Below are 24,636 nucleotides of genomic sequence, written 5' to 3'. Positions count from 1 at the left end.
TTTCACCAATCATCCACCGATGGGTACTTAGGCTGATTCCATATCTTGTCTATAACAAATAGTGCTGCAATAAACATAAGAGTGGAGATGTCTGTTTGATATATTTCCTTTTGGATATATTCCCAGTAGCGGAATTGCTGGATCACATGGTAGTTCTATTTTTAGTTTGCTGAGAAACCTCCATACAGTTTTCCATAATGGCTGCACTAATATACATTCCCACCAACACTGTACCAGGGTCCCTCTTTATGTCTTCACCAGCATGTTACTGCCTGTCTTTTTGATAAAAGCCATTTTAACTGGGTTGAGATGATATCTCATGGTGGTTTTCATTTGCATTTCTCTGCATTTTTTTCATATACCTGCTGGCCATTTGTATGTCTACTTTTGAGAAATGTCTACTCAGATCTTTTGCCCATTTTTAAATTTAATTAATTTATTTATTTATTTTTAAGTTCTGGGGTACATGAGCAAGATGTGCCGGTTTGTTACATAGGTAAACATGTGCCATGATGGTTTGCTGTACCTATCAATCCATCACCCAGGTATTAAGCCTGGCATGCATTAGCTCTTTTTCCTAATGCTCTCCCCCAACCCACCTTCCTCTGACAGGCCCCAGTGTGGGTTATTCCCCTCCCTGTGTCCATGTGTTCTCATTTTTCAGCTCCCACTTATAAGTGAGAACATGCAGTGTTTGGTTTGCTGTCCCTGTGTTAGTTTGCTGAGGATAATGGCTTCCGGCTTCATCCGTGTCCCTGCAAGGGACATGATCTCCTTCCTTGTTATGGCTGCATAGTATTCCATGGTGTATATGTACCACATTTTCTTTGTCCAGTCTCTCATTGATGGTTTTGCCCATTTTTAAATCAGATTTTTTTTGATACTGAGTTGTTTTAGCACATTGTATCTTCTGCTTATTAATCCCTTGTCAGATGGATAGCTTGCAAATATTTTCTCTCATTCTGTGGTTGTCTTTGCTGTGCAGAAGCCTTTTAGCTTCATGTATTAATAATCCCAGTTGTCAATTTTTGCTTTCATTGCTGTGCTTTTGACGTTTTACCCGAAAAATCTTTGCCCAGATCAATGTCCTGGAGCATTTCCCCAATGTTTTCTTTTAGTAGCTTCATAGTTTCATGTTGGATTTAGTTTTTAATTCATTTTGATTTGATTTTGTATATAAGAAATAAGGGTCAAGTTTCATACTTCTGCATATAGATATCCTGTTTTCCTGGCACTATTTATTGAAGAGACTGTTCTTTCCCCCATTGTATGTTCTTGGTACCTTTGTCAAAAATGAGGTGGCTATAAGAAATGTGGGTTTGTATCTGGGTTCTCTATTCTGTTTCACTGGTCTATGTGTCTACTATTACGTAAGCACCATGCTGGTTTGGTTACTACAGCTTTGTAGTGTACTTTGAAGTCATAGTGTGATGTCTCCAGCTTTTTTTTTTTTTTCTTGCTCAGGATTGCTTTGACTATTCAGAATCGTTTGTGATTCCATATCAATTCTAGGATTGTTTTTTCTATTTCTGTGAAGAATGTAATTGGTATTTTGATTTAGAGTTGCACTGAATCTATAAATTGCTTTGAGTAGTATTGTCATTTTAATGGTATTAATTCTCCCAATCCATAAGCATGCAATATCTTTCCACTTTTTGTGACCTCTTTAATTTCTTTCATCAGTGTTTCATAGTTTTCCTTGTATAGCTCTTTCACTGCTCTGGTTAAATTGACTCCTAGGTATTTTATATTCTTTGTAGCTATTGTAAGTGGGTTACTTTCTTGATTTGTTTTTCAGATTATGTTGGTGTATATAAATGCTACTGATTCTTATAGGTTGATTTGTATTTTATGACTTTACTGAATTCATTTATCAGTTCTAACAGTTTTTTGGTAGAGTCTTCAGGGTTTTTTTAAATATAAGATTATTTGGTCTGCAAGCAAGGCTAATTTGACTTCTTCCTTTCCAAATTGGATGTCCTTGATTTCTTTCTCTTGTCTAATTGCTCTGGCCAAGACTCCCAGTATTATAGTGAATAATAAAAGTGGTGAAAGTGGGCATCCTTGCCTTGTTCCCAATCTTAGAGGGAAACCTTTCCTTTTTTTTCCCCATTAAATATGATATTGGCTGTTGGTTTGTCACATATGGCCTTTATTATTTTGGACTATGTTCTTTCTATGCCTAGTATTTTCAGGGTTTTTATCATGAGGGGATGTTGAATTTTATCAAATGCTTTTTCAGCATCTATTGAAATGATCACATGGTTTTTGTTCTTGGTTTTTTTGAAGCATGTATCATGTCTGTTTATTTGCATATTATTTGAATCATCCTTGCATCCTTGGGATGAATCCCACTTGATCATGGTGAATGATCCTTCTAATGTGTTGTTGAATTCAGTTTGCTAGCATTCTGTTGAAGATATTTGCATCTGTGCTCATCAGTGATATTAGCCTCTAGTTATCTTTTTTGCTGTTGTTCTATCCTCATCTGATTTTGATAATAGGACAATGCTAGCCTCATAGAATGAGTTTGGAAATATTCCCTCTTCAATTTTTTTGGTAGAGTTTAAGGATGATTGGTATTAATTTTTCTTTAAATGTTTGGTAGAATTCAGCAGTGAAGCCATCAGGTCCTGGTCTTTTCTTTGATGGGAGATTTTTTATTACAGCTTCAACCTCGTTACTCATTATTGGTTTGTTGGGGTTTTCTATTTCTTCCTGGTTCAATCTTGGTAGGTTGCAAGTGTCCAGGAATTTATCCATTTCTTCTAGGTTTTCCAATTTGTTGAATTATAGTTGTTCATAATAGTCTGTAATAATTCTCTGTGTTTCTGTGGTCTTGGTTACGTCTTTTTTCATTTCTAATTTTATTTAATTGGGATTCCTCTTTTTTTAATTTTAGCTAAAGGTTTGTTGATTTTATCTTTTCAAAACACCAAATTTTTGTTTCATTGCTCTTCTTAATTTTTTTAGTCTCAATTTAATTTATTTCTGCTCTGATCTTTATATTTCTTTCCTTCTACTTACTTTGGGATTTTTTTGTTGTTCTAGTTCCCTGAGGTGCATTGTTAGGTTATTTGAAGTCCTACCACTTTTTTGGTGTGGGTGTTTATTGCTCCAAACTTCCCTCTTAATATTACTTTTGCTGTACCCCATAGATTTTGGCATGTTGTATTTCCATTTTCATTTGTTTGAAGAAATTTTTAAATTTCTTTCTTAATTTCTTTATTGACCCATTGGTCATTCATAGGCACATTGTTTAATTTCCATGTATTTGCATATTTTCCAAGGTTCCTCTTGTTATTTATTTCTAGTTTTATTCCACTACGGTCAGAAAAGATAATTGATATAATTTCAACTGTTTTGAATTTGTTGAGAGTTGCTTTATGGTCTATTCTGGAGACTGTTCCATATTCTGATGAAAATAATGTGTATTCTGTAGCAACTGGGTGAAATCTACTGGGTAAATGTCAGTTGGGTCCATTTAGTCTACTGTGTAGTTTAACTTCAATGTTTCTTTATTTTTTGACTGAATGATCTGTCCATTACAGGGAGTGTCCCCTACTGTTATTGTATTGCAGTCTATCTCTCCCTTTCGATCTATTAATGTTTTCTTTATATTCTTGGGTGCTCTATTGTTGGGTGCATAGATATTTATAATTGTTATATCCTCTTGCTGAATTGACTTCTTCATATTATATAGTGACGTTCTTTGTCTCTTTTCACACCATTTAACATGTATGCTATTTTATCAGATAGAAGTACAACTACTCTTGCTCTTTTTTGGTTTCTACTTGCATAGAATTTCTTTTTCCATCCCTTCACATTCAGTCTGTATCTGTATAAGTGAGGTGGGTTTCTTGTAGGCAGCATATAATTGAGTCCTGTTTCTTATCCATTCAGTCATTCTATGTCTTTTAATTTTGGAGAATTCAGCTCATGTAAATTTAGAGTTGTTATTGGTAAGTAAGTACTTACTATTGCCATTTTGTGGCTTGTTCTGTCTTTGGCATGTAACTCATCTCTTCCTTTGTTCCTTTTTTACTGTCTTCCTTTGTGGTTATGGGTTATTCTCGGGTAGTATGTTTGAATTCATTGCTTTATCTATTACAGATTTTTTTTTCATTGAGTTACCATGAGGTTTACAAAAATATCTTATAGATATAACAAATTATTTTAAACAGATGACAACTTACCTTAGATCACTAAAAAAACAGGAACAAAGAAAGAAAACAGCTTTTAAAAAATTCTACAATTCCATCCCTCCCACATTTTAACTTTTTGTTGTCTCAATTTACATATTTTTACAGTGCCTATTTCATAACAAATTGCTGTACTATTATTGCTTTTGACAGATTTGTCTTTTAGGCTTCATACTAGAGTTATGAGTGAATGACCCACCACAATTTTAGTATTAGAGTATTCTGGGGTTATCTGTGTATTTAATTTTACCAGTGGGTTTTATACCTTCAAAAAAATTTTTTTTTGCATGTTAGTGGTTTTTTTTCTTTCAGATTAACTAACTCCTCTTAGCATTTCTTGTAAGATGGGTCTGGTGGTGGTAATTCTCTCAGCTTTTGTTTATCTGAGAAAGACTTTATCTCTTTTTCATATTCAAAGGGTAGTTTTGCTGGATGCCATATTCTTGGGTGGCAGGGTTTGTTTTTTTTTCAGCACTTTGAACATGTTGTCCTCCTCCCCCATGACCTGAGTGGTTTCCATTCAGAAGTCTGTTGTCAGACAAATTGGAGCTCCTTTTATATGTTATTTGCTTCTTTTCTCTTACTGCTTTTAGGGTCCTCTCTTTGTCCTTGACTTTTAAGAGTTTGATTAGCATGTGCCTTAGGGTAGTCTTATTTGGGTCAAACCTGTTTGGTGTTCTCTGACCTTCCTGCATGTGGATATTTATATCTTTCTTAAGTGTGGAAAGTTTTTTTGTTCTTTTTTTCAAATAAGCTTTCTATGCTTTGCTCTTGTTCAACTCTCTCTCAGATACCAATAATTCTTAGATTTATTCTTTTGAGGTAATTTTCTATATTGTACAAATCATCTTTGTTCCTTTTCTTTCTTTTTTCTCCTCTATTTTCAAATAGCCTGACTTTTTTTTTTTTTTTTTTTTTGACAGATTTTTGCTCTTGTTGCCCAGGCTGGAGTGCAATGGCGCAATCTCGGCTCACTGCAACCTCCACCTCCCAGGTTCAAGCGATTCTCCTGCCTCAGCCTTCTGAAGTAGCTGGGATTATTGGCCTGCACCACCAAGCCTGGCTAATTTTGTATTTTTAGTAGAGATGGGGTTTCTCCATGTGGGTCAGGCTGGTCTCGAACTCCCGACCTCAGGTGATCTGCCTACCTTGGCCTCCCAAAGCACTGGGATTACAGGCATGAGCCACCATGCCCAGCCTCAAATAGCCTGACTTTGAATTCACTGATTCTTTCTTCTGTATGATCCATTCTGCTGTTGAAAGCCTCAAATAAATTTTTCAGTTCAGCAGATGTATTTCTCAGTTCCAAGATTTCTGTTTGGTTTCTTTATTATTATTTAATCTCTTTGTGAAATTTTTCTGATAAATTTCTGAATTAATATTCTGTGCTATTTTAGAAATCACTGAGATTCTCTAAAACTGCTATTTTAAATTCTTGGTCAGAGCTCACATATTGCCATTTCATTAGGGTCAGTCACTCTCCCTTGTTTTGTCCATTTGGGGAAGTCATGGTTCCCTGTTTGCTGTTGTTTTTTGTGCACATCTTTGTTTTTGCATTGAAGGATTATTTATTTTAGTCTTCTCTGTATGGCTTGTTTTATTTTTTATTGGGTATATTTGCTTAGAGATTCTTTGTAATTTACCTATTGAAATCTTTTTTTTTTTTTTTTCCTGCTGAGTTGCTACTTCTTTTTGGCCAGTAGATGGTGTCTTAAGCCCAGATTTCCCTTGGCTCTAGTAAACAAACAGAACACTGCCTGTTCCAAATTGGGGAATTCTCAAAAGGAATATCCCAATAGTTTTGAAAGGCTGGCTAGGAGTTCATGCCTGCGGAACTTGTGGATGTACCTCCTGCAGCATAGTGCCACCGAATCACCACTCTGATTGGGGTTTCTTTTGGCTGCGTTAAAGAGCAGAGTTTCCAGGGCCGTGGATGGTAGTCCTTTCTTTCTCTGGCTTGTTTCTGGCTGTTGCCAGGGATATTTTTCCCTTCAGCTACTTACAATGGTTTCTGTGCACTTTGAGGCAGGAAAGGATCTCTTGTCAAAGAACCCAAGATGGTGGGGAAGCTGGTTATCCACCTCAATATCAGTTTTTCCAGTGTAGAAACCATGAGTCAGAAGAAAATTTTCAACATGCTTTGTGTTGGGAAGACTGTGGAGAGGGACATTATGGATATGGAAGTTCAATTCTCTTACCATCTGCTCAGAGTTTTTTCTCTTCTCTGTGGCCCTTGAAACTCAGTCATCCCCATATTTGAGTTCTGGGACTTTGCTGCTGAAAATCTCAGTGCTATATATTTATTTTTGGTTTTGTGTCAGGAGAGTGAAGCTAGCTTGCTTCTATGCCACCATTTTGGAAGCAGGAACCTCCATTATAATCATTTTTTTTTTCTTTTTTTTTTTACTTTTACTTCAGGTTCAGGGGTACATGCACAGGTTTTTTTATGTAGGTAAACTATGTATCATGTGGGTTTGGTGTACAGATTATTTCATCACCCAGGTAATAAGCATAGTACCTAAGAGATTTTTTTTTATGCTCATTCTCCTCCTGCCCTCCACCTGCAAGTGGGCCCCAGTGTCCATTGTTCCTTTGTTTGTATCCATGTGTACTCAGTGTTTAACTCCCACTTATAAGTGAGAACATGGAGTGTTTGGTTTTCCGTTCTTGTGTTAGTTGGCTTAGGATAATGGCCTCCAGCTCCATCCATGTTGCTGTGAAGGACATATCATTTTTTATGGCTGTGTAGTATTCCACAGTGTATATGTACCACATTTTCTTTATTGAGTCTACCGTTGATGGGCATTTAGGTTGACTCCATGTCTTTGCTATTATGAATAGTGCCCTCTATTAAAAAATTATGAGAACACCATCATATATGCAGTCTGTCATTGACCAAAATGTCATTATATAGCACATGACTACATTTGCAAAAATAAAACCAGTTCCCAGCAATATGGAGGTGATGGTTTGGGTGATTTTGTAACTGTGCTCCTTCCCCTCTGGTTTGATAAATCCACTATCCCTCTTTCTCTCCCAGCTTGAGCAGAGACAGAAAAGTACCCCCAAAAAATGAATGTGTAAGAAATAGATACATGAAATATATTTTGAGAAATATTTCAAGTTAACCAGCTAAAGACATTTTAAAATGCAATAAATAGACAAGAGCAACATCTTGTTGCTTGCATTTATTTTTTTCCATTTATCAGAATTACATTTGTGAAAGGGCCACATTGGCCATTTGGCTTCAGCTGTACAAATTTCAGGGAACTTCAATGTGGTGCTAAGGGCCAGTTCCAGAAACTAGGATTTAGAGCAATATCAACAGCAGTAGAAATTATTGAATGTTTTCTTACATGTATGCTAAAGCAATTTAACATTATTTTAGCTAAAATGTTTTTAAATTCTTAATGCAATTTAATCTTAAAAATGATCTAGTTAAGTTGCTAATAAATTTTATTTTAAATTAAAATTATTTAATCCAACTCCTTCACTTTATCAGTGAAGAAAAGGGTGAAGTAGGGAAGAGTTGGTCTTATTTATTGAAACAAAGAGAAATCCAAAGAATCTTTTTTAGAGAATTAATTCTGGGAGAAAAGAGGGGTTCACAGAATTCCAGAGGTAGGGAGAGGGGCAGTGAACAAGCCTCCTACTTAGGGGGAAAAAGCTGGGCCAACTTGCAGTTTTGCCAGCTACTGGAATTGAGCAAACTTTACTTTGCTTTTCACATTTAAAGGCAAAGCCTTATGAAAGCTGCAAATAAATTTTATCTTGTCGGTGCTTCCCAATGAATAAGCACAAAGAAAACACAAAGAACTCATAGACTCCACACTGGGATAAACCAAGGCACTGAGAAAACAAGCATATGCCCATGATCACACAGCAAAATCAAGCTTAGAGAGTTCTAGGTGCTACACACATTCATTCATCACTAGCTCTTCCATTGGATAAAATATTTTTTTCTTTATCAAACACTTAAGACTTCATTTTTAGAGCAATTTTAGATTCACAGCAAAATTGAGAAGAAGGTATAGAAATTCCCCACATACCCTCTCTCCCACAATTGCACAGCCTCCCCATTATCAACATCCCCACTAGAGCTGTGCATTTCTTACAACTGATGAACCTACATGGACTCATCATTATCACTGGAGCCCACAGTTTACATTAGGGTTCACTCTTGTCTTATACATTCTGTGGGTTTGGAAAAATGTATAATGACATGTACCCACCATTAGAGTATCCTACAGAGTGGTTTTACTGCCCTAAGAATTCTCTGTGCTCTGCCTATTCATCCCTGCACAACCCTTCCCGCCCCCACCCCTGGAAACAGTACACTTTTTATTCCCCCAAAAAAAAGAGTTCCTTGTGAAAATGTTTGGAAAATGAAGGAAAGTCTAAATAAGGAAATTAAAGGTATTCAGAAAAAAGTCAACATTTTGATGTCTATCCTTCAAGTCATGTTTTCAATGGGCATATATATCCACATGTAGGTATTAACAAATGTATAAACATAGAGTCTTATTATCTCTCAAAATTGGTAACATGTTTTATTTTAGAAATTGTTTCTTTTCTTGTATCACGAACGTTTTCTCTTGGCATTGAATAGTCTTTATACGAAATTTTAAATTGCTGCATAATTATTCTATGTGTTCAAGTGCTCCCCGATCCCCTCTTTAAAATCAGGATAAAAAAAATATTAAGAGAGTTGCAAAGTATTTTGGCATCATAAGTCCAAACACTTCTCTCAACTTCCATGGTTATGGGCAGCAGTCCTGGCATCTCCTATCTCAAGTGGGAAGTCCAGTTATATTAGTCCAGCCCTGTTCCTTTCAGAATTCACTTTGGCAAATGTAAGACATTTAACCTCTTGGTCCTGTTTCATCAATGAGAATAGCAAGTCAATGAAAACAATGCTGACCAATTGGCACAGGTTCAGCTTTCATATATTTGGTGAACAAATGAATGAATGAGTGAGTGAAAGAAAGCTGTCATCATCATCATCATCTTGCACAGCCCCTCACCAGGCTGACAAAATGTGCTTTACAACTATCCAATACTGGTCCTTTTCTACTGCTGACAAATGCAGAAGCATGTAATCCCTCAAACAGCAGGAGCTTAGCTATGCAGAAGGACAGGAGCAGCAAATGTGCCCCTCAGGCACAGTCTGCAAGTACAATGTTTTCAACATTATATTTTAAGAAAATATGTTGCCATGATGGCTGTTAAGGTCAACCTGAAAAGACTCTGAGGATTCTGTATAAACACAAGGGTCAGGCTGTTACAGACCGAATAGAAACATCAGATGTCAGACTAAAGGCCCTGGCCAAGACCACCCCAGAAGGTGGCAAAGAAAGACACTTTTGTCATGTGCCTGCTCCTCTTCCTTGATGTTAAAAACCTACCTTTGAGTCCACCAAAAACCCCACAGCTCTCCCTTCTAACCACATTTAATTAAAATTTCTACTGAGGTTTTATTTTTACTGTCTGAATTCTATAAACCTTCTGAGACCAGAGGGAGAAAAAAGGACATAGGAATCAAAGAGAGATACAACTAGGCAGCTTGGGCTCCTCACCCATCCCTACTCACTGCCCCCTCGTCTTGTGCTGTCTCAATCTCTGGTATTGATGTCTAAGCAGCACACAACATTCCTAACCGCTGGAGGATCTGACCACTGGCTCCATGGGGCTGATGACAGCAACAAGGCCAGGCAGGAATGATGAGACTGTGAGTCAGAGGCGACAGATTGCTTGCTGGGGCCCTTGGTGATTCTATCCCTCCCCCTGAGCTTTTGAGAGCCAACCTGTCACCAAGTGACCCTCAGTCTAGCGTGGCTGGATCTCAACCTAGGTGACCTCAGTCTTCTCCTTCCTTCTCACAGCTGCTCCTGTTAACAGCATACTGATAGCTGGAGAGTCAAGGCCATCATCACCCCCACTTTGGGTGCCAAGAGTGATAAAACTTTCAATGCATTTGCTAGAAATCTGATTTTTCATCATGTACCCTGAGGAGAGGTAGAGGATCGAAAATGAATGTGTTGCTTTCTTTCCTTTCTCATCCTTTATTAAGCACACTGTCTTACACTGTGGCTTTTCATTCATCCTCCTCTACTCCCAGCACCCACTAAGGATATATATGAGCGCTTGACACATACCAGCTCATTATATTCTCATAACCACCCTTTGAAGTAGGTTATTTTCTTCATTTAGCAGATAAGGAAACAGGGTAAATAAATTGCCCCAGGTAACACAGCTTTCAGGTGAAAAGAAAGATCAGAACTCAGCTTTTTGGGGCCAAAGCCTTGCTCTTTGCAACACAATAATTGGTTCTTGAGAGTTCACACCTCTGACTTTACAGTTGAAGAAGAAAGCAGCATTGGTGAGTAGAAACATCCAGAAATGAGGCTGCCCAAATTTGAATCCCAGCTCCACCAGTTCCTAGGTGGCCTTGGGCGAGTCACTAAACTTCTTAGTTTTCTCGTCTGTGAAATGTGAGTAATAATAGTACTTCTTCATGGTTGTGATGAGCATACAAAACCTAATAAAAGGAAAATGGTTAGGGTGGGCATGGTGGTTCATGCACGTAACTCTAGCATTTTGGGAGGCTGAAGCTGGAGGATCTCTTGAGCCCAGGAGTTTGACACCAGCCTGGACAGCATAGTGAGACCCTATCTTTAAAAAATATAAAAATGAGCTGGGCATAGTGCCATGTGCCTGTAGTCCCAACTACTCAGGAGGCTGAAATGAAAGAACCACATGAGCCTGGGAGGTCGAGGCTGCAGTGAGTTGTGATCACACCACTGCACTCCAGCCTGGGTGACACAGTGAGACCCTGTCTAAAAAAAAAATAAAAAAATAAAAAAAGGAAAGTGGCAAGCAGGATGCTCAGTAAGCACTTAGTGTTATCATGTTTAAGATCAACAATCATGCTCTGAGTCATATCAGTAGTCTATTCAAAACAGAGCTGTGCTTCCAATAGTCACACCAAAGGAAAGTTTAGGGGAGATATTGTTATACTCTGAAATCACTGAAAATGGTTGATGAATAATCTGTTTCAGATACTAATAGCAAACACCTTCACAGCACTTTCTATATACCAGACACAGTTCTAGGTTGTTCATCTATATCATCTCATTGAATCCTTACAACAACCCTATAGCATAGGGACAATTAACACCTCTATTTATAGATGAGAAAACTGAGGTCCAGAGGGGTTAAATACTCACAAGTAGTAAGTAGCAGAGACAGGATTCAAATCCAAGTAGGCTGTTTCCAGAGTCAGAGAGCATTAACCATCATGCTGGTCTGGCTCTCAGGTATGTCATTCATCATTCTGAATGGCAACAACAGCAATAAACTTACATGGAGAGCTTGCTCTGAGCCAGAAACCATGCCGAGTGCTTTCCGTGTGTTTCTCTGTGTTCTTTCATTTAGTCCTCACAATTGCATTACTATCTTGTATTTTATGTAAGAAGAAACCAAGGCACAGAAAGATTAAGTACCTTAATCAAGGTTACACAGTAAGTGGCAGAGCTGGGACTCAGTCTGTGTGCATCAGAAGCCCATGTTCTCATTTACAACACACTCCCCAGACCACCTGTATTGAAACTACCTGGGATGCTTGCTTAAAAGTCTTATTCCTGGACCACAGTCCAGACATCTTCCCTCAGAATCTCTGGAGGTGGGAACTAAGTCTCTGCCTTTCAAATAAGCATATTCCTTTGAAAATCACAGTCCTGTGATGCTGCTTTTACTATTTCCAGGAGAATGTGTTACCAAAAAGGCACCTTCCCTCCAGTCTCTGTAAAGCTGTACTTTGCATTGGTTCTCCCTTCCCACTTGTCTAAAGATGAAAGATAATAATCCTGACTTCCTAGTGGCCTTGAAAGGGATTCTGATCTTCTGGGCTATACTCTGGACCCACATCCATGGAATCCGCCCCTCCTTTATGCTGCTGGACAACCATGGACAAGAAACCTTGCCACAGCATTTCCCCAAAGCCTCAAGAGGATGGAGGCACAGGGATGAGATTATTGATGTCACTGCAGTTGAAAAAAACACAACGAGCATGAAGGGTTTTTGAAGAAAAAAATGCATATTTGTCAGACATTACCATTATTCTCTGCAGAATAGAAAAAGACACAGATGGCAAGGGAACGAAGGAGGCGAGATGTAATATCTCCTCCAGGGGCCCACACATACATGGCCTTTTCAAGCAGTCTGTTCAGATTTATATCATGGCATTGTGGGCTCCACCCACTTGCTTTTACATTTCCTAGTCCCTTTTCTCTAATCCCTCTTCCATTTATCTTGCCCCCTGCTGCTTTACTTTAAAAACAGAAATTCTACATCCATACTCAAAGGGAACAAAACCCAAACTCTAGGAGGTTGGAGGAGCCCCCAGTTGCCATTATCCTCAACAACTGTGGTGCTGGAAATCCTTGAAGGACAGCTGCTTCTGCGTTATTTCAAATGTTGGAATATGAGCTGAATAGGTCTTATTTTTATTAGCGTTGGTTACTGAAGAAAATAATTGAATAATGCATCTAAAAATATTTGGCGGCCAGGTGTGATGGCTCATGCCTGTAATCCTAGAGCTTTGGGAGGCTGAGGTGGGGAATGGCTTGAGGTCAGGAGTTTGAGACCAGCCTGGGCAACATAGCAAACCCACCCCCGCACCACGCCCCCTGGTCTCTACAAAAAATTAAAAAATTAGCTGGGCATGGTGGTACACAACTGTGGTCCCAGCTACTCAGGAAGCTGAGGTGGAAGGATCACTTGAGCCCAGGAGGTCAAGCCTGCAGTGAACCATGATTGTGCCACTGCACTTCAGCCTAGGTGACAGACCAAGATCCAGTCTCAAAAAGAAATAAATAAAACTCGGCAATACAATTCAGCAAATATTATATCAATCAAAGCACTAGAATGACTACATTAAAAACAATGAAATATAAGCTATACCCTAAAAATCCAATCTCGTTATCCCAAGACCCAAGAATTCTACAAACTATCCCACCTGTTCCCAGGCTTGCACACTTTAAAATCTTCTTTCTGAGTCAGAGTGCATTAGGACTACATCGGGGGTCTTGATCTGCCACTGTCTACCTCTTTGCCAAAAGCTTCCAGAATTACTGTTACTGTCCTCCTATCCAGATTCCCCTATGTGAAGCAGAAGCCAGATTTTCTGTCTACCAAAGGCAGCTGGCCAACAACAGATGTCAAGTGTAGAAATATGTTGAGCCAGGGTGATGCATTTGTAATGGTATGTCCAATGGGTCCCAAAGCCCTGAGCTGACAGCAACTTCAGGCAGGCTAGTCCTTATTATAGTTACCTCCCCCAGCTCTGCAAGCTAGAACAAGATCAAGGGAAACTTCTTTTTGCCTGAGGATTCCTGGCTGGCTCTAAGCTTGAATCACAACAGGTGGATGGTCATGAGCAATGTCTCATCTGCAGACTTTTAAGGGGGCCTCAGTGTTTGGGGTGGAACATCATTAGCCCAGAACCACCTGTTCTATAAGATATTATCCCTCACGTGCCTACAAGAACCTGCCACCAGCCCTATTTCAAACACAGAGAAATGAAGCCATGACATGTGAAAGGCATTTCTCCTAAGGCTGGAAGGTAGATGCATGTTAAAACCAAGGAGAGACAGCAAGTGTCAACAGACAGATGTATGCCAAGTCTTTTGGGATTCTTTTGTTTTTTTTTTCTCTGACAGAGTCACAGACGAATAGAATGGGACTTTGGCCTGAAAAAGGGAGCCTCAAGAGGATCATTTAAGTTTCATCAAACTATAGATGAAAACACCCAGTATCATTCCTTCTCAATTCCTTGTGAAACTTGTGTTAGTGAGAATAGTATGAGAAGGAAAGGGAGGAGTACATGACAACTTTAATTTCTCAAGTATTCCCATTTTGCTGGGCACTGTGGTAAGTATGTTAAATGGATTATCTCATTTAATATCTGCAGTCAACCTATACTATAGACACAATTATCCTCAGTCTGCAGATTGGAAGGTGATAGGGCCACATCAGCGAGGGGAAGTAACTTGCTAAATAAAACCAGCCATAAATGACAGAGCCAGGATTCAAACCCTGATCAGTGTTTCAAACCACAATACTTTATACCCCATGCATGTGCACATACATACATATACACACACAAATATGCACCTCATATGCCTACTTTTATTATTCTGTGTGCATGCACATGTAAACTTACATCCATTCTAAGAAATCTGTATCAAAGATGAATTCGGTATATATTCAGTGGGGGCTGAGAAGATCATAGTTTCCCAAAATCCACTTAGGCAAGATGTCCTTTAAAGGAACAGCTGATTTCATTCCTTATCCATTGTCACTGCAGTCATCCTGTCTGAAACAAGTCCGGGCAGAGAGAGAAGGCACACAGCGCTAGGGCCAAGGAAAAACCGTGTTGCGTGACAACAAGAACAATATTTAGCAAAGGCAGGAATAAAGTAGGCCCCACAAACAACAAACAAGGGGTCAATGAACAGCTCAAACACGTGTGCTGTCTCCATGGGATACAGCCCCAGTGTAAACAGACAGACCACTTTCCGGTTGTGCAAATCAAGGTCACAGTGACTGGGCTCTACCAGAACTGACAAACACAAGAGTAATTTTGACCACACATTGGGCCACAATTCTTACTTTACATTGTAGTCAAATGTTTGGTAGTCGATGATGATCTAATAAAATATCAATCAGGTAGAAACAGTGACAATGCAGGGGGCAGCTCAAACAAATAATCGCAAGGGATTAGAGAAGCCTCTGTGAGAGGGGGGAAGGGGAAAAAAGAGGTGGGAGAGGGAAGTGATTAGACCCTAAACTCAATGTTGCAGGGATTAGAAGGATGCTCAAATATTCTCTGTAGACTGATGATAATTGTATCCGACATGATACATCTAGCTGAGAAGTCAAGTCACAGCTCTTTTCCCTCTCCCAGACTGCCACATCATCAGGCGTGCTAACAAATGAGATTCACACCTCAGTTTGCCAAATGATCCAAGACCATTCACATTACTACAAGCACCTGGAATACAGGAAATGAGTTTTCTCCATAGCCCAGATTGATTAGTGCTGGCAAGAACTTTTCTCATAGGAACATGGATGTGCCATCATCTCATGGCCCTTTCAACATCTCAGCAAATGTTAAGTGATGAGGACATCAGACTTCCTACTCATACCTCAGCAAAAGTCTGAAGAGAAGCCCATGATTCTTAGACTTTCAAAGTCCCTTCTTACCCTTTCCTCTGTAATGGTGAGATATTCTTCCATATTTTATGCCTTATGGGCAAGAGGTCAGAGTTTTCCAAACTGTATTCCCTGAAGCACTAATTCCACTGGATGGTATAAGGTAAAAAGACAAAAAGAGGCTCTGTGGTCAAACAACTTTGTGAAATGTTTCATTATAAAAATGAATTATAGCTTTCTTTACTGCAGGACTCTGCAGAGTCTATAATCTCCAAATCCCCCAGACTTATTTCATCATAACATCCTGGATTCTGTTTACTTTTGCTGAATATCTCCCAGGATTAGCATTTCCTGAAACCCACTTTGGGAAATGCCAAGCTGAACCATAAGTTCTCTCAGTAGATTGCAAGTGCCTTCAGAAAAAGGACTTTGTCCTATTCATCTTGATATTCCCAACACCTATAACCATGCCTGGCACCTGATAGGGGCTTGATAAGGATTACTGAATAAATACATGAATATGGACATGGGAGCATGTGTGATTCTGAGTGTAAAGGCGATTTGTGACAAAGACCGATGTTAGAATCTTCTCTTGCTGTGACTTTTCAGAGTCTCTATTGTACAGAAAGAGCAATCCATTGGGTCCATTAGTGAATATTTTTGTTGACTGCAATTTGTATCTCATTTCCACGAGGGCTTGAGATACTTACCCATTCTGTTCTACCAGTGCATTGGCCAGAGGACCAGGCTTGCCCAAAAGGGAGGCTGAACACCATTGAGAAGCAGGCAGTTAACCCCCTGGGAGGCAAAAAGCCAGACCAAAAAGTGTTGTAACGAAGATTCCTTACCACCAGCCATGTCCTCACTTCTGTTTGTATCCAAGTAAGCAAAGGTAGGTTGAAAATTATAGGAGTAGATGATACCAGGCAGAAGCTAAGCCCAGGCAACTTGTCTTAGGACATTTCAGGTGTTCTCCATCATTCTCATTAACTTCTAAGGAGGGATCCCATGGTGGATGCAAAAGTCTAAAGGGAAGCCCATGTTTTTTAGACTTTCAAATTCCCTTCTTACCCTTTCCTCTTTAATGGTGAGATATTCTTCCATGTCTTATGCCTTACGGGTGAGAGATCAGAGTTTTTCAAGCTGTATTGCATGGAGCACTAATTCCACTGGATGGTATAAAGGAAAAGACAAAAAGAGGCTCTGTGGTCAAACAGCTTGAGGTGATCAGAGAATTAACTGATCACCTCAAGTTGTTTGATCACAGAGCCTCTTTTTGTCTTTTTTCCCTTATACCATCCAGTGGAATTATAAAGTAAATAGAAGTGCAACTGGATTTGAAAAACATTGATGCTTTAGTTTCTTGGAGTCATCAAATAATTCATTTGATTTCAAGCAAAATAACCCAACATCCCCTCTCCATCCAGTGGTTTTTCATTAAGCTAGCTGGAATATTTTTAACCCACCATAAATTCAGTGCATGAGGACAATTGTTGTGTCAGTGCGTGAGGACAATTGTGTCTCCCCCGAGCTAAAGTTAGCTAAATGTGTTCCTCACTCTGTTCTGGCAGCAACAGCCTGGTTTTCCAATTATCAAGTCAACTGACTAGACTTCTACTTACAGGGATGCTTGCTGCCAAACCACTAACTCAACCCTCTGAGACAGCCAGAACCTCAGAGAAGGCGATGATAAAGACGCCCAGACTGCAGAAATAAAGGCATTTATCCAACACCAGAGACAGAAGAGTGACAGAAATAGTAGTCTTCATGGCTGCTCAGCCAAGGGGGCCACTTCCTTAAATAGCTGACATAAGATCCAGGACATTGGTGTCTGATAGACAGTAGATCCTCATTCAAGGTTGAGATGAATTGGTCAAAACCCATCTTAGGATTAGAGGAAAGGGATTGAGTCTCCATCCCCTGCAATATTGATCAACTATGTTTTGCCAAAAAAGAAAGGGGAAAAATGCTCCTCTTTATTCATTCCAGGTCTGCTCCTCCCATCCCATGGCTTAAGAGTTTACACAGAACACATCCATAAAGGAGCAGACGTGCACAATGTCAGGGCCACACTGGAAATAAATGGTCTCATTCGCAATTCTGTTCCTCTGCAAACAGACATGTGATTTGGATGATAAAAATTTACCATGGGACAAAGAAATTCTCACCTCTCATGTCTACTGGGAGCAAGGTACATGACACCATGGACAGCTGTCCCAGAAACTGGTTGGACTTTCGGTCTGCCTGGCACCCCTGTTTCCTCTAGGGAACGGCTCCTCTTGGGTTCCATGTGGTGCTACTGGGGCTGATGCCTCTGTCTTTTTCCTGCATCCACTCCACCTCCACAGAGGTGAGAACGTGACTTGACGCAGGCCAATCTGGGCACTTGGGAATTTCCAGGGATAATCAGACACCCTTACTAACACTATGATTTTTTATCATTTGGCCAAAATACAGCCAGTAGATCTGCCACCGTTGGACCTACTGCTTACTGTGGTGGTATTGTGTCACATTTCGGGGCATGCCTTATGGAGTCAGACTGGATTCAAAAACACGTATATCCAGCTATATGACCCGGGCAGTTACTGAAACCCTTTGCCTAAGCTCCTTTGTGTATGAAGTGGGGCAAACAACAATAGTACTTACCTCCTAGGTTTGTGGCGAGGATTAAGTAAATATATATAAAGCATATACGGGAGTGCCTAGTGTTTACCACAAACTCAATAAATTATTTGGATAGCCAAACTTGGGATTCATTTCCTTAGATATGCTAGGATGGAAGCCTCTTCAAAGGTGTTTCCACCATTGATGATTCTATCATCAAGGGTAAAGATGCCTTTATGTGCAACCCCTACTTACTCCACTCTCAACCCACGTAGGCTCTGAGTCTGTCTCACAGACAACTGCAACCAAGAAAAAGGGGTATAGTTGAGTAGGGGGTAGCAGTCACACTGATTCAGAGATTAGTATCTCCAGCCAACTCCAATTCTCTGCCTTCCTTGAGCAGTTCTGTTTACAGGTATGAGATCTGGTGTGTCCTGAATTTTTTACTTCTTTCTCTTCATTTTAATCTAAAGCTCTCACCCAGGTGTTGAGATGACTGACAAACAGAATTCCTTAAACATAGACCAGGCTTGGAATCTAATAGAGTTTCTGCCACTGATCTGGTGGCTTTCAGTTTTCCAGCTGGCCTCTGGGTTCTTTGCCCTGGAATTCAGGAACTGGAAAATGTAAACATTGCATTTCCCTCCCCTTTAAAATAAGAGGGGAGGGAGGCTGGGCTCTTGTGACTTTCAAATATCCACAAAGTGAGAATGACAACTCCTCCTCCATGAGGGGGGAATAGGGCAAAACCTTCCCCTCATTTATCATGGAAATGCCACTTTTCCCAATTTGCTTACACCCCAAATCAACTGCAGCTTCTAGAGCTGGTCTCAGGGGAGGCAGGTAGAGAAGTTTTCTTTTGCATCAGGATTGGCCACCCCAGTGGGGCAGATGGAAATAATTTTCAGACTTAAGACCTGTCATTAGGTCCCAGGCACCATTATCTTGGCCATTTCTGTCTAGCCAGTATAACCCAGATGTGGATAAGATTAAGTCAAATCCATTGTCCATGCCAGTGGCATTCTAAAGCCCTCCCCAAGACTTATGCATATTCCTGAGGGACTTACACACTCTAGGTCAACTCTGCTTCTGGGCTCCCATGTCTAAGGTGCTTTGTTTACAGGTTATTGACCCAGATATAACACCCAGCCCTGTCTTCAGTTTCCACCGAAAGCTTATGCTCAAGGGCATTCATGAAAGTAAAACATTTTACCAAAGAGTTGGAGGTCACAGAGAGAGGTAAGATTCTGTTCCATGAAATATACAGAGTAAAATATGTTAGACACTGATAAAAGTCTGATGTACCAGATGCTCTGAAAAATCCTGTTGGCCAATTAGTCCTCAGCAGCTTAACTCCCTTGTTTCCCTCCATTCACCATCCAGCCTTCCACCTTCTCCCTCTCATTCCCCCTTCCTGTCCCATCCCTCTCAGAAATGGAGGTCGAAACTTCAAATGCTAGTAAGGATTAGCAGGTATCAAACATATGGGTTGAGAGGTGGAGTGTCAGACCCTAGAGAGGATCCAGCCTACCTCAAGACATTTAGGTTCAAAACACTCTGAAGCACTCGCGTCCTACTAAGTAAATTCTGCAGGCCTTTTGGCTCCAAAGGCTGCCAGTTTGTGGTCTATCAGCACAGTCTCCCTCTTTGCCACAACCAGCCAAGAAGCAGCAACAATGCCGCTAAAACAGGAGCTAGCAAGCGCTTTCTTTCCCCTGCTTCACGTGCATCCTAAAACCTTAACAAAGTTAGATGTCCATCAGCATAATCAGTCCATATTCTGGATGTGTGAATATATGTCCTCCAGGTAACGGAGGAACTTGGGTTCAGAAACTAGACAGCCTGAGCTCACCCTGGGCTCCACTAATCTGCCAGTGTAATCGTTTATTTATTTATTGTGGAAAAATATATACAACAAAAAATTACCTTTCAAATAGTTTTTTGTTTGTTTGGTTTTTTTTTTTTTTTTTTTTTGGATACAGAGTCTCACTCTCTAGCCCAGGCTGGAGCGCAGTGGCATGATCTCGGCTCCCTGCAAGCTCCACCTCCCAGGTTCACACCATTCTCCTGCCTCAGCCTCCCGAGTAGCTGGGACTACAGGCGCCCGCCACCATGCCCAGCTAATTTTTTGTATTTTTAGTAGAGACAGCCTTCACCGTGTTAGCCAGGATGGTCTCGATCTCCTGACCTCGTGATCTACCCGCCCTGGCTTCCCAAAGTGCTAGGATTATAGGCGTGAGCCACCACGCCCGCCTCAAATCGTTTTTAAGTGCATGGTTCAGTGGCATAAGTACATTCATACTATTGTGCAACCATCACCACCATCTATCTCCAGAACTTTTTGCTATTCCACATTGAAACTCTGTACCCATCAAATAATAACTCCCATTCCATCTTCTCCTGGGCCCTGGCAATTACCATCCTACTTTCTGTCTACATGAATTTGACTATTCTAAGTACCTCATGTAAGTGGCATCACAGAACATTTGTCTTTTTGTGTCTGGCTTCTTTCACTTAGCATAAGGTCTTAAGGTTCATCTGTGTTATAGCATGTATCAGAATATTCTTTATTTTTAAGGCTGAATAATATTCCATCGTAGATGTATACTGCATCTTGTTTATTAATGGACATTTGGGTTGTTTCCACCTTTTGGCTATTGGGAATAATGCTGCTATGAACATTGATGTAAACATATCTAATCAAGTCCCTGCTTTCAGTTCTTTTGTGTATACACCCAGAAATTGAATTGCTAAATCAAATGGTAATTCTATGTTCAATTTTTGAGGGAACCATACCTGTATATCCTTAAACCTCTGTGTTCCATAGAACTTCTCTGAACCTCATCGGTAAAACAGGGATAATAATAGCAATGCCATTTCAGGGTGGTCTGAGAATTAATGCACATAAAGCCTTTGGCTCAAAGACTGGACACATTAATAAATGTTCACTAAGTGTTTGCTTGATGTTTAATCTCTTCGTCCTCTGAATTGAGGGACTCATACTAAAATAATTTCTAAAGTCACTCTCAGCTCCTAAACTCCATGATCCCATCATTAAATTATTTTCCTGTTGGGGATGCCAGGAGCTCTCAGAGTATATATTAGGGGAACACCCTCTTCATGATCCCCGCAAAAATCCACCCCTGCCAAGAAGGCCCAATTTTCCTAGCTTTCTCCTAGGAATTTGCCAACACATCCCAGTGTAATCTAACATCTAATTTTTCTTGCCACCCCTTCTCCCTTGCTTTCTTTCCACGTTTCCTTTCTCAGCTGGTTTTTCCTACCCACTGAATATCTGCACTTCAAATTATCTTCCCTGGTTGCATTTATGTTCATTCCCCACAAGTTAATGTCTGTTGGAAGCAACACTTGTGAAGTTCTCCAGATTAAGTTTTCATTCCCAAGAGTCCCATATTTTAAATGAGGTTTTCCTCTTCGGCAGAATCACACTGGCAGAGCTACTGCAATTTGGTGAAGTCAGTGGAGTTGGGTTTCTCCCCTCATTCTGTTTATGTTGGGTTATCACTTGGCCTCATGTTTGGATTCTCATCCTCCCAACATGTGTCACATGCCAGTGAGCAACAACACTCTCTGGTACCATCCTAGTGGATGTTTACAATTCAGCAAATACTCTTTTTAGAAAAGTTAATTAGAGGAAATACGCTTCCAAGCTTTTCTTGACTGGGGCCAGATTCAGCATCCCAGCAGGGAGTGGACTCTCTTCACTCCTTGAGGAAATATTTTCCTTCTCCACGCTATTCCTCCGTCTTCCCTCGAAATGTGAGTAAAACATTCAACAACTAAAATATCCTTGCTAAACACATGAAGCTGTGCACTGGTTCAGGCAGCAGTTTAGCTACCAACAAACTGTGCATCCTCCCTGAAGCTTTTTCACAGCCAAAGGTAAAAGACGTTCTCGGGTCAGAAATAAATGGATTTTTCAGATTCTGGGCTAGGAAAAAGAGGCAGCTCAGGTTTTTGTTTTTGTTTTTTTTTTTTTTAACTTTTATGGCTTTGAAGCATCTCACCTGCCATGTAATAAAACAGGAAGCAGGGGAACACTGATGTAACACTGAGGAATCGAATCCACTGAGCCCTGGCACTCTGAGAAGAACCAGGTCCTCTGGAGCTGGTCCACTGACACCATGCCCAAAGGCGAAGATGAAGTAGGGAGGTGCGTTAATGCAAAGTCACCCACTTACCCCTAGGCAAGTGTTTAGGTTTATGGATTATCAGCCCTTATGAAGGGCTCCTTCTTCCTTTATTATTGTCTTTGGGCTGCTCCAGACACCATGGAGGCAAAATTCAAATGAAACACTCACCATCTTTATTGTAAATCATTAAGGAAGATCCCACCTGGGCAGGCAGGCTCTAGGTAGATGGAAAGTATTGACCAAAATGAAGGGCAGGGGGGTTTGTGTATCTCAGCTTTTCGTTGATCATGAAGGGATGTGCCTGTGGCTGAGTTTCCCTTCTACACAGGTTATTGCATTTAGCATCATCCCCACCCGACCTGGCCTGTTTCATTCTCAGGCACTTGCCAGCTACTTGCAGCGGCAGAGCACCCAGCTCTCAGATAGAGTTCAGGTGACAGGTAACCAGCACAGAAGGGAAGAAGCGAAGGCTCACACATAACCTGCCCCTATTCCGAGCTGCCCCATTTGGTCATATCTGTACATCTCAGCCTGCCCTCACCTCATGAGGTCTCACTTTACCCCCTGGGCCATAGAAGGACAGATGTTCCTATGACATTCCCACTTCCCTGCCTGCCAGCAAGCGGGCTGTTATAAGACAAGCCTGCCATGTCCTCGCTTCTGCCCTTAGCTGGATCTCCATGTCATGTCCCAGCCTCATTTGTCCCCAGAAGCCCATTTGACCTGGGGATTGTGGCTTAGAAAATGACATAAGAAAACCAAAGAAGCCAGAGCTCTTTCAAAACAAACCCTGTGCATCCCAGAAACAATCTGCACTTTTAACCTTGGCTTTTTCTTCTTTCTCACTCTCATCAGAAAGGAAGTGTGTCTATATATGCTGAGTGAGTCAATCTCCTGTGCTTGGATCTACTCCGAAGGGGTATGGCTGTAGGATTTCGTGAAGCAAGATTCACCAGAAGAACACCAAGCAAGCCCTCCCTGCTCTTTATTCCTTTCTTTCTTTCTTTCCTGCTCACCTCTGAGGGAGCACTTTCCAAGAGAAACTTCACTTTTGCAAGTCAGAGCGGGTAACTCAGAATTGATTCCCTAAGGCAATTTGGTACTTTTAAAATAATAAAAAGAGCAAATAAAATAGGAGCTGGTCCGCTTTCCTGAGACAGTACAGCCCCACGATTTGGGATGACAAAATCACGTCACAGTCTCAGGGAGGGCCACAGGAGCTCCAGCACCACCAGCCAAGTCCCCAAGATTATCACTGGAAAAGCCCCCCCCCCAAAACCCCTCACCCCAAACACACACACCCCACCTCCTGAGATTCCCAGTCCTGCTCCCAGGCAGACCCCAGGGGGAAAATGCTCCCTCCTAGGGTGTCCTCCTAGGGTGTCCCGGACGCTACTCACAGTACCTCTTGGCAAGGACGAGATGAGAAGGAGCTGAAGAAAAGTGAGCCCCAACTGCGTCCAGCAACCCAGCTCCATCCTTGCCGCGGCTGGTGCCCGAGCGTCTGCTGGGGAGGGAGAGGAGGGACCCAGGGAGGCCAGGGTCAGGCAGCTTTTACAGGGACCTCCCCGAGCCCCAGCTGAGCGGGAGCTCGGGTTTCAGCTCGCCAGGCTCTCCCATCCTCATCTGAGGGGAACCACCTTCAGCCAGAGCGACGTCAGCCCAAACCTCTCCTCTCTGCTGCCTTAACCCTTGAGGGGCCCCGGGAGGTGTGGCCATGCCTGGAGACCCGGGGGACGGCGGCTGCAAAGGAAGCTGCGGGGCAGGGAGGCCAGCCCAGGTACGGGTGGGGTCCCAGTGTTGGGTGCTGGAAGGAGGGGCCGTAGAACCCTGGGTGGGAGCAGAGGTACCCAGGGCTGCGGGGCGCTCAGGTGAGGCCGGGAGATCTTCCTACGGGAGGCTGAGACGGAAGCTGGCTTTGCCCTCTCTGACTGCAAAGCCTGGCCTGAGGAGAAGGAGGAGTTGGTGATGGGAGGAGAAAGGGAGCCTTCCCCCACTCCGCACCCAACACTCCTCGTTTATCTCCTTTCCTCTCCGTTTGCTCCAGGTGATCACAGTTTGGAAAGCTTATCTTTTGCAACTATAGGCTACTGGAAAAAGTTTTCCTCTTCCTATGATCCCCATCATGGTGAATTCAGCAACATAAACAGCTCCTGAGCTACTGGAAAAAGTTTTCCTCTTCCTGTGATCCCCATGATGGTGAATTCAGCAACATAAACAGCTCCTGTACACACGCCAGGCAGGGATGGAGAAGAACAGACAAGAACCCTCACTGCCTCCACCGAGAGGGCTCAGTTTAGTTAGGTACAAGATAGGAAGTGACATCTCGAAGTGAGGAAGAAGGATGTTTTATAGGATAATAGGTGACTTTTTTTAAATAAACTTCTCCGTGCCAGGTGTCACATACCTTACATGTATTAACTCATTTATTCCTCACAATAAACCTAGCCTCTGTATTTTAC

The 24,636-nt window shown here is 41.3% G+C and overlaps 1 protein-coding gene across 3 annotated transcripts in view; it reads right to left on the bottom strand.

Annotated features, from left to right (window-relative positions):
- The window catches only part of PAMR1 (peptidase domain containing associated with muscle regeneration 1), a 97,588-nt gene extending 73,472 nt beyond the window's left edge, over positions 1 to 24,116 (bottom strand). The window contains exon 1 of one of the 3 annotated variants that reach the window (XM_024254422.3): positions 23,580 to 24,116. In XM_024254422.3, coding sequence (XP_024110190.2) covers positions 23,580 to 23,652 — 73 coding nt within the window. In that variant the 5' untranslated portion in view covers positions 23,653 to 24,116. 3 annotated transcript variants of the gene reach the window in all.
- Positions 24,117 to 24,636: the final 520 nt, after the last annotated feature.

This window comes from Pongo abelii, chromosome 9, assembly GCF_028885655.2.
Source record: "Pongo abelii isolate AG06213 chromosome 9, NHGRI_mPonAbe1-v2.0_pri, whole genome shotgun sequence".
NCBI classification, from domain to species: Eukaryota; Metazoa; Chordata; class Mammalia; order Primates; family Hominidae; genus Pongo; species Pongo abelii.
The sequence above is the reverse complement of the archived record's forward strand: the minus strand, read 5'-3'. Positions and strand labels throughout refer to the sequence as shown.